The sequence below is a fragment of the Rana temporaria genome, chromosome 4 (genome assembly GCF_905171775.1).
Source record: "Rana temporaria chromosome 4, aRanTem1.1, whole genome shotgun sequence".
NCBI classification, from domain to species: Eukaryota; Metazoa; Chordata; class Amphibia; order Anura; family Ranidae; genus Rana; species Rana temporaria.
The window spans coordinates 365,404,741-365,422,929 of NC_053492.1; the positions used below are offsets into that span (position 1 = coordinate 365,404,741).

Genomic DNA, 18,189 nt, shown 5'->3' on the forward strand with positions numbered 1-18,189 from the left:
GGTTAGGAAGCTTAAGCACCTATTCTGCCTAGCAACAAAACTTTGAAGGCATCTAAAAAAAAAAAATGTTTCTTAAAGGACTAATGACATTTTTTTAAAACTACTGATGTAATGTTATATTTATGGGTGGAACTCCACTTTAAAAGCGGTATTAAACCAAAAACACAATTTTTTTTTATACGTAAAAAAATTGGACTACAGGAGTGTCAGGACGCCCACTAAACACACAGCTCCTTTCTCTATCATCTGCAACATAGAGAGCGTCCCGACTCTCCCGTAGTCCAAGGGAGGGGTCGAGCACGACACTCCACACCAGGGAGAAAGCCTCGCATTACTGTGTGGAGTTACAGACAGAAGAACAGAAAGTGAGGATTTCTCAGAAGAAATAAGGACATTTAAAAGCAAAATGGAAGAATGAGGTAAGTGAAGGAGGACTGCACTAAGGTAAAGGAAGCTATTTAGGGGGGGAAAAAAATTGTACCTTTACAACCCCTTTAAATCTGTTAATACGTGAAACACTAATCTCCCCCCCAGACTGAAATGCTGCTGTGCCTCCTGTGCTCCTACATCCAAAGTGGTGCCTCGCTAATATAAGAGGTGTGTTACTGGTCAGATCACCAGGTGAAAACAGCCAAAGTAAAACTGAGGCAGCCACCACATTTAATTATTGGTATCCTGCGACATAATACATTTTTGGTTTTGGGTTTAAAGTGGTTCTAAAGGCAAACGTTTTTTTACCCTTATGCATCTATACATGAAGGTAAAAAAACTTCAGTGTGCAGCGGCTTCCCTCAGCCCCCCCAATCCTTACCTGAACCCCCTCCGATCCAGTGATGTTCACGGTTAATTTGAATGCATGGAGCCTGTCCAGAACAGCAGAGCTCATTGGCTTCCACGGCTGTCAATCACAGCCAGTAAGCCAATAAATAGAGAGCGGGGGAGGCCGCTCTATTTGTGCCCCCAGGAATTTTGCCTACCTAAAAATGACAGAATCTAAAAGGTGTCAACTAAGCCTAAGTGTTAAGCCTCGTACACATGATCAGTCCATCCGATGAAAACGATCTGAAGGACAGTTGTCTTAAGTTAACCTATGAAGCTGACTGATGGTCCGTTGCGCCCACACACCATCAGTTCAAAAACCGATCGTGTCAGAATGCGGTGATGTAAAACACAACGGCGTGCTGAAAAAAACGAAGTTCAATGCTTCCAAGCATGTGTCGACTTGATTCTGAGCATGCGCAGGTTTTTAACCGATGCTTTTGCATACTAACGATCAGTTTTGACCTATCGGTTAGGCGTCCATCGGTTCAATTTTAAAGCAAGTTCTCATTTTTTTGACCGAAGGTTAAATAACCTATGGGGCCTACACACGATCGGTTTGGATTAATGAAAACGGTCCTTCAGACCATTGTCCTCTGGCTATCCTATCGTGTGTATGCGGCCTAAGAGCATGTGTAAACCTGTAGACAACTGTTTAACCACTTAAGACCCGGACCATTATGCAGGTAAGGGACATGGCCCTTTTTTGCGATTCGGCACTGCATCACTTTAACTAACAATTGCGCGGTCGTGCGACGTGGCTCCCAAACAAACAAAATTGGCGTCAAAAATAGAGCAACAATTTTGAAAAAAATTCTATATTTTTAACTTTTTGCTATAAATAAATATCCCCAAAAAAGATATACATTTTTTTTCCCCTCAGTTTAGGCCGATATGTATTCTTTTACATATTTTTGGTCAAAAAAATTGTAATAAGCGTTTATTGATTTGGTTTGCTCCAAATTCATAGCGTCTACAAAATAGGGGATAGTTTTATTGCATTTTTATTAATAATTATTTTTTTTCTAGTAATGGCGGGATCAGCGATTTTTATCGTGACTGCGACATTATGGCGGACACATCGGACACTTTTGACACTATTTTGGGACCATTGTCATTTTTACAGCGAACAGTGCTATAAAAATGCACTGGTTACTGTAAAAACGACACTGGCAGTGAAGGGGTTAACCAGGAGGGGGCGCTGTAGGGGTTAAGTGTGCCCTAAGAGAGTGTTCTTACTGTGGGGGGGTGCGCGGCTGTGTGTGTGACGTCGCTGATCGTCGGTCCCTAACACAGGGAACAGACAATCAGTGACAGCCACACTAGAAAGCACGGGGAGAGGTTTGTTTACACTCACCTCTCCCCGTTCTTCCTCTCTGTGACCTGATCGCGGGACACCGGCGGCGATCGGGTCCCCTGTTCCCACAGCGACGGTCACGGGGAAGAGGACCGGGTCACGAGCGCGCCACCGGCGGCGCGCTCACGACCCACAGCTGGGATCTTAAAGAGGACGTACATGTACGTATATCGTCGTGTGGCGTCCTCAAGCGGTTAAAAGAACCGACCAAGCTCCCCTTGCAAAGGATATGCTCTGCACTGGCAACGCATCTAAGTGCAGGCACACATTGAAAAACGGCTTTGTTTTTTTAAACACTTGATCTCTGGAAGATTTAACCCCCGCTCCCCCTTTATAACCAGGTCATTTTTTTGTGATACGGCACCGTGTAACTTTAACTAACAATTGCGTGGTCATGTGACGTTGTACTCAAATTTACGTATTTTCCCCCCCCCCTCAAAAAGGACTTTCTTTTGATGGTTTTTGATCACCTCTGCGTTTAATTTTTTTTTGCTTTATTAACAAAAAATACAGACAACTTCAAAAAAAATAGACAATATTTTTTACTTTCTGCTATAAAACATACCCAATAAAAAAAGTGGTAACAATTTTAACAAATAGTTTACTTGAGAACATTTCATGTATTGTGCTCAATGTATTAGGCTAAAAACCACTGAGGGTTTATTACTATTTTAGGTAAATCAGGAGTGACCGCTATACCAGTAGTAGCACATTGTGTCAACTGACAAGAATAAAATATTATCCGTGTAATTGTTGTGATAGATAAAAACAGGTAGAAGGACAGAATCTGGTGAACAGTAAATTCTAGACACAATAGCTGTCCTGTCACATGTGTGAAATAAAACATAACTCACCTCTTCAGTCAGCTCGCCAAATACAGTTAATGCATCAAGCAAAAGGCTAGCTGTATAAAAAGACTTTATCATGTTCCTGGAAAGAAAAGAAAAACAAATGTCATTAGCACTATGAGAAAGAAATCCGTTAAACTAGTAACATTAACAAATTCGATAAAACCAACTTTCCAAACTAATGTTAACTCAGCTATAATAAAATTTCCATGTCTGTCAAGTCGTCCAAAAGTCTTTATTCTTTCAAATTAAATAAAAAAATCGCTTTCCTAACAGTGACTCAGCCAATCAGGTAGCCGGATCTGTTACCTGTCACCTGACTGGCTGAAATGACAGGCGCTGTGATTGGACGCTGCCTATCAAGCGTCTAATCATATGAGAGGGCGGGCGGGAGAAGACATCAGGGAAGACATGGAGGACACCGTACATCGCTCGCCGCCTGTCACCATCACCGGCTGCCCACCTGAGACAGGGTAAGTGCCGGGCAGACGACGGGTGGGGGGCACAGTGGCAGCATTTGGGGCACAGTGGCAGTGATTAATGAGCATAGTGGCAGCGTTTGATGGGCACAGTGGCAGCGTTTGATGGGCACAGTGAGGCTGCAATTGATGAGTTTTTTTTCCAGAATCTTTAAGTTTATTTGCGCCCCCCAAAAATGTTGAGCACCAGCCACCACTGGTATCTACCCTGGTACTCTGCAGCAAAGTAACATTAGTAGATAAATAAAAAGTTAATTATTAGACATCGAGGAAGACATGGAGGACACCAGACATCGCTCGCTGTCTGCCGCCATCATCCGCTGCCAACTCGAGACAGTATTAAAGCCAGGCAGACGGCGGGCGGCACAATGGCAGCATTTGGGGTAAGATGGCTGCGTTGGATGGGCACAGTGGCTGCGTTGAATGGGCACAGTGGCTGCTTTGAATGGGCACAGTGGCTGCATTGGATGGGCACAGTGGCTGCATTGGATGGGCACAGTGGCTGCATTGGATGGGCACAGTGGCTGCATTGGATGGGCACAGTGGCTGCATTGGATGGGCACAGTGGCTGCATTGGATGGGCACAGTGGCTGCATTGGATGGGCACAGTGGCTGCATTGGATGGGCACAGTGAGGCTGCAATTAATTAGTTTTTTTTTTCAGAATCTTTCTGTTTGTTTGCATTTTTGAGCACCAGCCACCACTGGTATCTACCCTGGTACTCTGCAGCAAAGTAACATTAATAGATAAATAAAAAGTAAATTAGTAAAATGTGGCTATTACGTGCTTGACACCGTTCCATTCTCTTCATTGTGATATAGATTTTTTAATCACACACTGCTCTACTATGTTTACTATACTGTGCGCCATTCTTCACTGTACACAGTGGTAAACATTCCTTAATGCACACCACTCCATTCTGTACACTATGCTGTACATCCTATACTCCACACAGCTATACATTATACACCCAACACTTCAACATTATATACACTATGCTGTTCCCCTAAGCCATTTACAAATGTTACCATTCGTTGTTTTAAAAGGTGTATTTCGAAAACCAGACCAATGATGCTAAAAGCAGAATATACGAGGTGTGAATTCAGTGTAGAAGAGTGAATGCGGTGTCATATTCACCATACAGCATACTACTAAAGCATATATATTCCATTTCATTATAACTCAGCAGTTATATTATATTTAGATGGTTATCGTATTTTTTTGCCCAATGCTACAGTTGCCTAGATACATTACTATTTTGTCATACATGAAGGTATTTCTAAAGAATTTCGATCTGTACTTGACAGTGTTCAAGTACCATGGTGTCATGTGCAAATGAAACGTGTAAACGCTGAATTAAAATATGCATATTATACATACTTAGCAGATGCCCACTTTTGTATACCATTTCCTAGGGCGGGGCTGTTTATATCCTCAACAGAATTCATTCCAGAGAATCAGCACACAAAAAACACATATGCTGTCATTGTTGACCTCTTTCTGAAAATGCTACTTGGATGCTGATGTAATGACTTTATTACCCCATGAGTCACTGACCCTGAACATCTATGCAAGTCAGGAGTTCAGACTTCACTGGATGCATTCTGTCCTACCTGCAAGTCCATACCTAAAGCTGGCTGTACATGGATGAATTTCAGCAGCACCCTGATGAACCAGACAAAAGTTGAGCCGTGGGTGGCCATGTTGGCACCCTCCCACCTGATACCCTTTGATATCAAACTCAAAAGGAATGGTCGCAAAATTGGTGGCCCAACAGCGGTTTTATCCAATCAGATGCAACCATGGTTCGGGTAGTTTGGCTGTAGGAATACAATAGCTAGTAGGGGAGATTCCATCATCCAAGCTATTTGGCCTGACCACAGGGTGGAACAGGAGAAAACTTACAGTGTATGGCCAGCTTAAGAAGTTAAGCTAAAGTCAGCAAGGCCACTGTATTTTTAGAAGAAAAGTGATGGCAACCTATATAGGGTTCTTTTAATAATTTAGAGAGAGCAATAGACTGTGCCAGTAGAGCAGTGTTTGGTGTCAAACGTTTATTTTAATTTATTTTTTTGCCCTTTTACAATTTTATAGGAGCCCCATTGGGGGGCTTTGGGGAAATATCAGGGGTCTAAATCAGACCCCTGAGGTCACACTTTTGAAACAGAGAAAGGGACTGAGGACAGAGATTCCCCAGTCCCTTTCTCTGCAGCCAAGCAACAGGAGGAATCTGCGCAGCACAGGGTGAATAGGGTGTGCCCATGCACACCTGGCACACCCTATGTGCACACCTATGTTCTGTTGTCTGATGCCACTGCTGCATGCCAGTTCTCTGCAATAAGAATAAAGATATCCTAAGCAGCAAACAGTGCTTAATGTCGAAAAGTGGGAATGGTTAAAATGATTTAGCGGGTGTGGCTTACTTTTCATAAGCATGTCAACAGAGACAGATAGCAAAAACAACACATTTCTGGCTATAATTTTCATTAAGCTTTTCAGTAAAAGGGCAGCCTATTGGACCCTACCTGCAACTCACTTTACCAGGGTCAACATTGTGTTCTTCTATAGATGTCAGTCTTGCCTAATTTATTAAAGTGCATTTAATCAAAGAAATGCTGTAACCAGAAGTAAAGAAGAAAAAAAAAAGTACCTGTGGCATGGTTTTAATACGAGAAATGTAATCTTTGCTTACCTAACCTTGTCTATGGTTTTGTCACCTATATTCATATTCTTTAACAAGTTACAACAAACATACATATTATATTAGATGGACATACACGAAACTAAGACTTTAGAGGTTTATGTCTCACAGTAGACTTGACATGAATCTTAAGCATTTATGCTCTAAAAACACACTAGTGCTAATAAGCAACTGTTTATTCAAAGCCATGGTAATTGGTATTATATACCATTTCCTTCCCTACAGCAATCACTAGTTCCAGATGTGTGACCTGTAAACATGATCTTATAAAACAACAGCACTCTCAGAGGCAAGACCTTATTACTGCTCAGAAAGAACACAAAGAATGCCACAAAATGGTCAAACCACAAGCGAGGAAAAACAAAATGAGTAAAGAGGACCTCTGTGCAAGCGCTACGCTATAGAGCCAACTTGGTGCATTTACTACTGGCGGTAAAAATAACCTATGAAAGATAGAAAGAAAGATGCCAGAATTGGCAGGTAAGAGGTTTAAATAGAAATAGAAAAATGCAGCGCTAATTTTATATGAGGTATAAGTAGTCTAATTAAATTGTATTACACAACTGACTCACACCAATAAATAATTATAAACAAATTCAATAAAGTAAGAACATTTCACCAATTGTAAAAAATTAAGTGACTAGTATAAGTCCACACATTGAGGTGTATTCACAAAAAAGTGAGAAAAAAGTCCAAAGCAGGTGTGACCCTTCAATAGGAAGCAAACATTGCCAGAAGTACCACCACCACAAATGGAAGGAGGCTTACCAGATGACTGACTTAAAAAGGCATATACCTCCTAAGTGATAAAAGGCTTGTTGGTTAATAAACTCAATGGGTACAGCTGGTCCTGGATCCAGAACAATTGATCAACATCAGCAAGCCGGGACCTCAATGGAACGTAATTTCATATGGAGGGCAGAAGCTCAGTATGTGCATATCGGGCGTGATAGATAGAAAAAAATAGGATTTTTATAACAGCTTACCTGTAAAATCCTTTTCTTGGAGTACATCACAGGACACAGAGAAGCATAGTAATTACTATGTGGGTTATAGAGTCTACCTTCAGGTGATGGACACTGGCACGCCCTTAAGGCAGGAAGTCCCCTCCCCTATATAACCCCTCCCATACCGGGAGTACCTCAGTTTCGTAGCAAAGCAATAAGTGTCCCAATATCCCCATCAAGAGGGGCGGAAGCTCTGTGTCCTGTGATGTACTCCAAGAAAAGGATTTTACAGGTAAGCCGTTATAAAAATCCTATTTTCTTTATCGTACATCACAGGACACAGAGAAGCATAGTAGTTACTATGTGGGATATCCTAAAGCAACGCTAATGAGGGGAGGGAGACCCCAAAAAATAAGCCGGGCACCATCAGACGTGAGGAATCAAACTGCAGCCTGCAGCACACTGCGCCCAAAGGCGCCTTCCTCACTCTTTCGTATATCCAATTGGTAAAATTTTGTGAAAGGGTGGACTGACGACCAGGTCGCGGCCTTACAGACCTGAGCCATGGAGGCATGATTATGCACTGCCCAGGAAGTGCCAACCGCTCTAGTGGAGTGCGCTTTAACCTTAAGCGGAGGAATCTTTCCTTTAAAGCCACAGGCTTGAGTAATGACCTGTCAAATCCATTTAGAAATAGTGGACTTAGACGCTGCCTGTCCACTTCTAGGACCATCTGGCAGAACGAATAAAATGTCAGATTTCCGAATCTGAGCAGTAGCTTTAAGATAGATCTTTACTGCTCTCAGTACATCCAGAGGATGCAACGATCTTTCTGTTGCAGAACTAGGTTCTGGAAAAAAAGAAGGGAGAACCAGATCCTGGTTCAGATGGAAGTTTGAAACTACCTTGGGGAGGAAGGCCGGATGAGGCCGCAGGACCACTTTGTCCTTATGAAGAATTAGGTATGGCTCTTTTCATGAAAGGGCCGCCAACTCCGATACCCTCCTAGCAGAGGCTATGGCTACCAAGAACACCACCTTCCTGGTCAAGAGGACCAAGGGAATGTGAGCCAGAGGCTCAAAGGGTTGCTTCTGTAGGACAGAGAACCAGATTCAGGTCCCACGGGCACAAGGGGTTTTAATTGGAGGATTAATACGATTCACCCACTGTAAGAAGGTCTTAACCAGAGAATGTGTAGCCAGTGGCCTTTGAGAAAATATTGATAATGCCGAGACCTGGCCCTTGATGGTTCTCAAGGCTAATTTCATGTCTGCCCCTAACTGCAGAAACTCCAGTATTCTGCCAATGAGATACCTGCGAGGATGCCACCCTTTGGCTTCGCACCAGGCCACATATGCCTTCCAAATTCTGTACTAAATAAGCCTAGAAGCTGTCTTTCTGGCATTAATTAGTGTAGGCACTACAGAATTAGAGAGACCCCCTCCTCTTTAGGATATGGGTTTCAACAGCCAGACCGTTACATTTAGAGACAGTAAGGAAGGGTGGAATATTGGCCCCTGTGAGCGCAGGTCTGGACGGAGTGGAAGAATCCATGGATGTCCTATTGACATCCTTACCATCTCTGCGTACCAAGCCCTTCTGGGCCAAGCTGGAGCGACCAGAATTACTGGTTTCCCTTCCGACTTTATCCTGCAGTGGAGGAAACGCATAGATTAGGGAGAACCGATCCCACGGAAACCCCAGCGCATCTGTTCCGCAAGCGAGCGGATCCCTTGTTTGGGACAGAAAATTGTCCACCTTCGCGTTGCACCTTGATGCAAAGAGATCCACATCTGGTGTTCCCCATCTCTGACAAATGCCCCGGAAGATGTCTGGGTGAAGAGCCCACTCTCCTGGGAGCAACTGCTGGTGACTTAGGAAGTCTGCCTGCCAATTGTCTATTCCCGGAATGAAAATCGCTGATATGCACGGGACATGCTTTTCTGCCCAAATCAGGATCTGATCCACTTCTTTTTGGGCCGCACGACTCCTCGTGCCACCCTGGTGATTTATGTATGCCACAGCTGTGAAATTGTCGGATTGTATCCTGACTGGATACCCCCGCAACTTGTCTGTCCATGCTGATAGGGCTAGACGAGCTGCCCAAATCTCTAAAAGGTTGATGGGTAGAGATTTCTCGGAGACCGACCACTTTCCATGAAGAGGTAGCTGCTCCAGGACTGCACCACAGCCTAGCAGACTGGCATCTGAAGTCACAACCCACAAAGATATTGGAACAAAAGACTTCCCTTTTAGCAAATTCTGGGGAACCAGCCACCACCAAAGGCTCTGCCGAACTGTAGGGGAGAGCAACATAGGGAAGTCTAAGGCTTGGGCTTTCTTGTTCCAAGCGGATAAGATGGCATGTTGTAGTCTCCTTGAGTGGAACTGGGCAAATGGGACGGCCTCAAATGAGGCTACCATTTTCCCCAGAAGTCGCATACAAAGGCGAATGGAAGGCTGACGCTTTGAACTGACCAACTGGACTAGTTCCCTTAAAGAATCGACCTTCATTTGAGGCAAAGATATCTTTCTCTGATCTGTGTCTATAAGCAGACCTAAATACTCCAGCCTCTTCACAGGAACTAAGGCTGTCTTGTCCAGGTTGAGAATCCAACCCATGGACTCCAGGTACCTCACGGTTCTGCATATTGCTTGATTCAGATCGGTAATTGAGCGATCTACCAGCAACAGATTGTCCAGATAGGCTACTATAGATATGCCGTGAGACCTTAGATTGGCCAACAGGGGGGTCAGCACCTTCGTGAACAGCCGAGGTGCCGTGGCTAGTCCGAACTGAAAATGGCGCTGATTAATCGTGAAGCGTAACAGCTTCTGATAGCTGAGAAAGATAGGTATGTGTAGGAATGCGTCCTTGATATCTATGGATGCTAATAGTTCCCCTCCCCGCAGGGAGGCGGTCACTGACCGAATTGATTTCATCCGAAAGGATCGGACATTTAGAAACTGGTTTAGGGCCTTGAGATCCAGAATGGGTCTTACGTCTCTGTTTGGCTTGGGGGAGGGTAAAAAGATTTGAATAGAAACCCAAACCTTGCTCTTCCACCGGAAGTTCTATAATCACCCCTTGGGAGAGCAGATCCAAGGCCAACGCTAGAGACTTTTTTCCCAGGTCTTTCGGGATGCTTGATGCCAGGAAGCGGGGTGGAGGAAACTCTCGCAACTCCAGCCTGTACCCCTCGGAAACCGTGGAGAGGACCCAATTGTCTTGGATCCTTTTTTGCCAGGTCCCTGCAGACAGCTGAAGTCTTCCCCCCCCACCCGGCTGAGTGGGGGTGTACCTTCAAAATGCTGACTTAGACGCAGGCTTGGCCGGCTTACGGGTCCAGGGTTTCCTGGGAGCCTGAGATTGTCCTTGAGGTTTTCCTCCTGCATTAAACCTTCCGGGAGGCCGTCAGGACTGCCTGGAGACAGAAGGCCCAGGAACTGGAGAGGAGGGCCTTTTTAAGGAGGGGGGACCCCTAAACCTCTTTTTAACTGGCAACAGCGTGCATTTGCCACTGGAAATTTTCTGGATATACCTATCCAGATCGTGCCCAAACAAACGCTCTCCGTGGAAGGGAAACCCAGCTAGAAGCTTCTTGCAAGGGGTTTCAGCAGACCAGTTTTTCAACGAGAGCAGCCTACGCATATGTACTAAAAGTAGCGCAAGGCGGGAGGACTGTTGTATAGAGTCCTTGATGGCATCTACTGCAAGGCATAATGCCTTGGGAAAGTCAACCAACTCCCAAGCTTGCTGAGCCGGGACATCTTTCAAGACCCGCTTCATCTTGTCTTTTAAGGCCTGGCAGATAACAATAGCTGCTACTGCAGGTTGGGTTACCCCTCTGGCTGTAGCGAATTATGTTTTTAACAACGTCTCCAGTCGCTTATCTGTCGGGTCTTTAAACATCTGCACGTTGTCCACCGGACAGGTCAGAATCTTGTTCACACAAGAGATAGCTGCGTCCACTGTGGGGACACATTTTGTTAGTGAACTTCTCCTCCATGGGATATAAAATATAATTTTTTTTAGGAGGCAGAAACAATCTATCTGGATGTTCCCAATCTTGATGGATAAGACCTTCTAGTAGCGGATGAGCCGGAAAGGAATAATCCGCCTGAGGGGCTTTCAAAGAGCCCAAAGAAGAGACCGAGCTAGAAGCTGGCTCTAAAAGAGGTAACTTCGAGGCCGAACGGACCATCTCGGTAAGGGACTGTACTAACAACCTTTCGGACTGAGAAGCCGAAAACGGTTCCTCCAGGGTAGAATCCTCAGAGTCAGAGACATCTGACTGACCCTCTGCCTGATCCCCTGAGGGTAAATCAACCTCTTACAGGGATAGTTGTTGCTTCAAAAGGAACTCTGCAGGGGGAGAGGGAGACCTGGTGCATTTATCTCTTGAAAGAGAAGATGCTATTAAAGTCGCCAAACTTTCCTCCAGTCCACCCATGGCTGAGGCCAGAGCCTCCTCTGTTACAAACACTGGAGCAGGCGGGGGAAGGGCAGCTGAGGCACCCAATAGCCCCGATGGATCACCCTGGGCCACCTCTAATTTATCAGGAGAGAAAATAGTCGTAGGAGCATGCCCGAGATCCTCTGAGCCTGATGGCGAACCCTTTGTCTTTTTGCATTTTTAGTCCCTGAGTCCTTTGCCATAGTAAAGCCGAGGTACTCACAGCCAGGAATTGCATCCACTTGTGGACCTATAGACCAGCACTGACGCTGCTATTTGATGGTCAACGAGATGCAGAGCACACTATGCCACTGTCAATTTATGCACAAAAAAACTCTGTGTCCACCGTCAGCCAGGATGAGCTTTATGGACTAGGTGCAAATCACCTGACCTGCTCTGTCCTGCAATTTCAGGCTCATAGAGAGTAGCTGAAACAAATCCTTGTGCGCGTGCCGCCACCGTGCGTGGCTATTACAAGGCCGTGCACATGCGCGCGCGTGTCCCGCCGCGTGCGCCTATTCCGAGGCCGCGTGTGTGCACACACGCTACTGCGCGCTTCCTGGAACGCATAAAAGTAGGCTATATCGCCCGCGTGTGCCTATGATGACTATTGCGCGTGCATGTGACCCTGTGCGCCCGTGCACGAGGTTGCTGTCAGCCGAAGCCAGCATGTGAGGACCAAAAACAAACACTTCTGTAGCCAAAGTTTTGGAGGAACCTTCCCCAGGAACCAACTACCAGCAGGTGGAAGCTAAATGACGCACTCAGGAAAGTATTCATTATAGATAAACCTCACAATCACTGCTACACCAGGACAATGAAAGGAGAGAGAGGCAAACTTTAGGCAAACTAGCATAATGGCTCAAAAGAAGGAAACTTTCAGAACCAAGTTCTGAAAGACCGTTGACTTACCTTATCCAACGCTGCAGGACTCTGCAAAATACAGGCAGTCCAATCTTCACCCATCATGGAGAGCCGAGTCTGCAGACCTTCAGGGACCGGGGTCCATGTACAGGAACACCACACCCCTGGGGACCCATATCGCACCCTGTCAGTAAGCTTTTGGTATTGGAAAATTTACCAAAGCAATGAAACCCAGAATCCAGCTCTCAAAAGAGGAGCATTACAGGCCAAACCCCGTTCTTCTCAACTGGGGCCCGGGTACCGTCCACTTTGGCTAAGAAGCACTTTGAATGCATCCGGTTTCTATGGAGGCTTTTTAAATCCAGCATGGATTCCTCCAGTGGAGCTCCTCAGAGCACATGTTCACTCGTGACCAATACCTTAGACACTGGCGAAAAAACTGAGGTACTCCCGGGATGGGAGGGGTTATATAAGGGAGGGAACTTCCTGCCTTAAGGGCGTGCCAGTGTCCATCACCTGAAGGTAGACTCTATAACCCACATAGTAATTACTATGCTTCTCTGTGTCCCGTGATGTACGATAAAAAAAACGTGCATAGTGTGATATTGTTTAAAAGCAGTATTTAGTATTGAATAAAAAGTGAACACTCACATTTGGATGGTCAGAAAAGGCTCATCGTGAACAGGTACATGAGCGATGCTTGTAGGTACACGTTTCGATAGACAAGTCATCCTCTGGGGTATGGACCCCCCCCCCCTACAAACGCATCGCTTAAATAGATCTAGTGACTAGAGTTGAGCGGACACCTGGATATTCGTGTTCGGTGGGTTTGGCCGAACTTCGGAAAAAAGTCCGGGTTCGGGACCCGAACCCCATAAAAATAAACTTAGAACTGTCCCTGCGCAAAGTGTCATTTCTGAAAGGGAAAAAAGTCATTTAAAACCGGCTTTGCGGCTATAATGAATTGTCGGCTTCGGCAATTCAGAGAGGATACATTCATAAAAAATAAAAAAAATTGCGTGGGGGTTCCCCCAAATTCAATTACCAGGCCCTTCAGTTCTGGAATGGATATTAAGGGGAACCCCGCCGTCAATTTAAAAAAAAAATACGCGGGGTTCCCCCCAAATATCCATTCCAGACCCTTCAGGTCTGGTGTGGATTTTAAGGGGAACTCCACCCCAAATTAAAAAAAAATGGTGTGGAGTTCCCCCAAAATCCACACCAGATCCGAGCACGTTAACCTGGCCGGCCGCAGAAAAGAGGGGGGAACAGAGTGCGGCCCCCCCTCTCCTGAACCGTACCAGGCCACATGCCCTCAACATGGGGTGGATGTCCCCATGTTGATGGGGACAAGGGCCTCATCCCCACAACCCTTGCCCGGTGGTTGTGGGGTCTGCGGGCGTGGGGCTTATCAGAATCTGGAAGACCCCTTTAACAAAGGGGACCCCCAGATCCTGGCCCCTCCTATGTGAAATGGTAATGGGGTACACCGTACCCATACCACTTCACGAAGGAAGTGTAAATTCTTGTAAAAAAAAAAAACACACAGACACCGTAGAAAAAAGTCCTTTATTAATAAAAAAGAAAAAAACTCCAGCAGTGATAATCCACTCGTTCCCAGCTTCCTGCTCCAACGTTGTCCTGATCCAGCGACGGGTGCGGGTCCAGCAAAGGAGAAGATCCATCCATCCAGAGCGCAGCATCGCCGACCTCCTCTCACCGCTGGACACAGCCCAGCAAATGACGCCACTGAAGCTGACATTTCTTATATAGGGGAGGCAGGGCCACCCGTCACGTGACCCCGCACCCTCTGACGCACCCTCTGCTATGTCACTGGGGAAGCCCAGGAAGGGGGAAGACTGGGCTTACCCAGTGACATAGCAGAGGGGGCGGGGTCACGTGACGGGTGGCCCTGCCTACCCTATATAAGAAACGGTGTCTGTTTTTATTTTTACAAGAATTTACACTTCCTTCGTGAAATGGTAGGGGTACAGTGTACCTCATTACCAATTCACATAGGGAGAGGGCCAGGATCTGGGGGTCCCCCTTTGTTAAAGGGGTCTTTCAGATTCTGATAAGCCCCCCACCCGCAGACCCCCACAACCACCGGGCAAGGGTTGTGGGGATGAGCCCCTTGTCCCCATCAACATGGGGACATCCTCCCCATGTTGAGGGCATGTGGCCTGGTACGGTTCAGGAGAGGGGGGGCCGCACTCTGTCCCCCCCTCTTTTCTGCGGCCGGCCAGGTTAACGTGTTTGGATAAGGGTCTGGTGTGGATTTTGGGGGGAACTCCACGCCATTTTTTTTTTATTTGGGGTGGAGTTCCCCTTAAAATCCACACCAGATCTGAAGGGTCTGGAATGGATATCTGGGGGGAACCCTGCATAATTTTTTTTTAAATCGACGGCGGTGTTCCCCTTAATATCCATTCCAGACCTGAAGGGCTTGGTAATTGAATTTGGGGGAACCCCCACGCAATTTTTTTTATTTTTTATGAATAAATCCTCTGAATTGCCGAAGCCGACAATTCATTATAGCGGCAAAGCCGACAATTCATTATAGCGGCAAAGCCGACAATTCATTATAGCCGCAAAGCCGGTTTTAAATGACTTTTTTTCCTTCCAGAAATGACACTTTGTGCAGTGCTATTACATAGCCGAACTCCGAACCCGAACTTTCAGCAAATTATTCGGGTTCGGGTCCAAAAAAAAAACAAAATTCGGTACGAACCCGAACTTTAGAGTTCGGGTTCGCTCAACCCTACTAGTGACCCCAAACTGAATGGCTGCAACACCGGAAGTGAACTCATCGTGACATCACTTCCGGTTTCAGATCCAACGATCTTGTGTATAAATATATAAATAGAGAGGGTCTAGAGGAGAGAGGAGGAGTCAGAAGCGAAAAAAAAGGCGAACATAACCTGCCAAGGGGTGTTCAATTTGAGTAGTATAGAATTGTCTCAGGAAGAAAAAATTGTTATGGATAAGGGTCTTAAATTTGCCCCTCCGCGGAAGCTCAACACATTTGACACCTTAGTTGATATACATAAGTATATTAGGAAAATTAATATACGTTATATTACTGCAAATCCTACTAGGAGTGTTGCGAGGGCAGCTATGTCAGGTACTGTTCAGAGTTATCCAACCCTTCCCTCTTTAATCCTCCTACTCAGCTTGCTCCAGCTATAAACATGTTTAGAGATCTGGTGTTGTAAGATTTAGCTAAATTATCATCAAAGGGTACTTTTACCAGTTCTTGACCAAACACAGGTCTTAAATCTTTATGTGACAATAAGGATTTGGTCATCCGCCCCGCCGATAAAGGCGGCGGCATAGTTTTACTGGACAAAGCAGATTATATAGGGGAAATGTACAATATTTTGAGTGATCAAGAAACGTACAAAGAGCTACCCAATATCTAAATATAAGAAAGAGTTGACAGGTCTTATTGCTAAGGGTTTTGATACATTAATTTTAAATCACAAAGAAAAATTGTTCCTTATTCATTTGGCCCCAAGAATCCCTATTTATTATTTACCCAAGATCCATAAAGATCCTTTTCATCCCCCTGGACGTCCCATCATAAGTGGGATTGATTCTATCACTTCCAGGATAGGTAGATATATAGATTTTTTTCTCCAACCATCAGTTCAAAAGACCCCATCCTATCTGAAAGACACCAAGGATGTGATCAAACGTGTATCCACAATTACCTTAGTAGGTGATCTTATTATGGCTATAGCAGATGTGGCATCTCTGTACACCTGCATTCCACATCAGAGAGGAATGGAGGCGGCACATGAATTTTTGAAGAGATTCCACTTTTGCTACACCTCAGGTTAATTTTATTGTGGCATTGTTGGAGTTTGCTACTGAACACAATTCCTTTTTGGTTTGATGGTCTTTTTTATTTACAGCAGAAGGGTGTGGCTATGGGAGCAAAATTTGCTCCCAGTCTAGCCAACCTTTGCATGGCCAAGTGGGAGGAGGATATCATCTATGCCCTGGATAACCCACAGTTGATACTGTGGGCCAGGTATATTGACGACATCCTCCTCCTATGGGCTGGCACCCCCGAATCATTGGAGAATTTTTTCTCAATGCTTAATTAGAACGACAGAGGAATTGCCCTGACATACGAATACAGCCAGACATAAATACACTTTCTCGATCTTAAGATAGAATGGTTAGGAAAAACGTTTTAAGTTTAGTACATACTTCAAACCTACGGATAAAAATGGGTATATACCCACAGACAGCTGCCACCATAAGTCGTGGCTAAGGTCGGTCCCAAAAAGTAAATTCCTACGACTTCGCAGGAATTGTACAGATATCGACACTTTTGGGATCCAAGCTAATATCCTGAGAGAGAGAGATTTCTGGACAAAGGATATAATCAGGTTGAAGTTGAAAATGACCTTGCAAGTTCGGAACACTGATCGAGCTTTATTGTTAGCCACAACGGGAAAATTACGAAAATTTTAAATGTTCCTTTCTTACCACTTTCTCGGCACAACACAAACAAATTAAGTCCATTTTTGATCAGCATCAGGGTGTATTGAAGAATGACAGAATTTTGGTTTCACTTCTGCCGCAAAGACCTAAGGTAATTTACCGAGGAGTGCCTTCTCTTAAAAGTAAAATTGCACCAACTATCATTAATCCCCCGACCAGGCCATCATTTTACCATAATTTGATCGGGTATTACCCCTGTAAAAAAAAAATTCTGTTTGTGCTTTTAACACCTGTGGAAGAAAGATTACTAAAGAGTTTAGATCAACAGTGACCAACTGAGTATATCAAATTAAACAATTTTGTACATGTGCCAAAACCAATGTTGTATATTTACTGACTTGTCCTTGTGGCAAGCAGTATGTTGGCCAAACCATAAGTTCGTTCACAACTAGGGCGTTCAAACATATTAGCAAGATTAAGTTGGGGAGTATTAAGCATACTGTCACCCGACACTACCGGCAATATCATGGTCGTGATCCAACTGGGACTCAATTTCTGATAATAGACAGATGTATTGCCCTGTGGAGGGGTGAAGCCAACACTAGAGGAATATACAGATTGGAAACTTTCTGGATATATGAGTTACAGACCCATTTTCCACAAGGGATGAATGTAGAGTGGGATATTGCAAGGAAAAATATGACAAGGAAAAATATGATACTGCGCTAACTAACTAAACAAACAAAGAATAAGTGAGCTGCAACAAAAAATGTGATATACACACAATGTACATAAGAGAAGAAAAAATCAGTTGCGCTAAACCATAAGTGAGTAGAAAATAAGTGAGTAAAAAATAAATTGATATAAATAATGTCCATAAAGTCCAATGGGCAAAAAATTGTAGTGTAAGTTCACATCACGTGAGTGAAATATTGAATGAAAAAATATTATTAAATTCCATACACAACGTGACTAGCAAATATAGATCCTCCACCAGTGAAATGGATAAATAATTGATTATGCGCTTACCAGATGGGCAAGCAAACAAGGCTTGCAGCTGGAACCCCCAGCTAGGGTCTTTATCAGGAACTGCCGCTGACACTCTAGATGGTGATCCTCCAAATGTGTGCATAAGATGAAAATCCAAGGTACATGAAAAAAATCTCATATAGTGATGTACCACAAATAAAAATCAAATTATAGTAGCACACCAAGGAAAAGCCACCACCGATAGGTATCACCAAATAAGGGGGACTCTTACC

At 44.7% G+C, this 18,189-nt stretch overlaps 1 protein-coding gene across 1 annotated transcript in view; it reads right to left on the reverse strand.

Moving 5' to 3' along the window:
- VTA1 (vesicle trafficking 1) overlaps positions 1-18,189 on the reverse strand; it is a 281,215-nt gene that overhangs the window by 119,105 nt on the left and 143,921 nt on the right. The window contains exon 4 of the mRNA XM_040350905.1: positions 3,031-3,106. Coding sequence (XP_040206839.1) covers positions 3,031-3,106 — 76 coding nt within the window. The remainder of the gene's footprint in view (positions 1-3,030; positions 3,107-18,189) is intronic.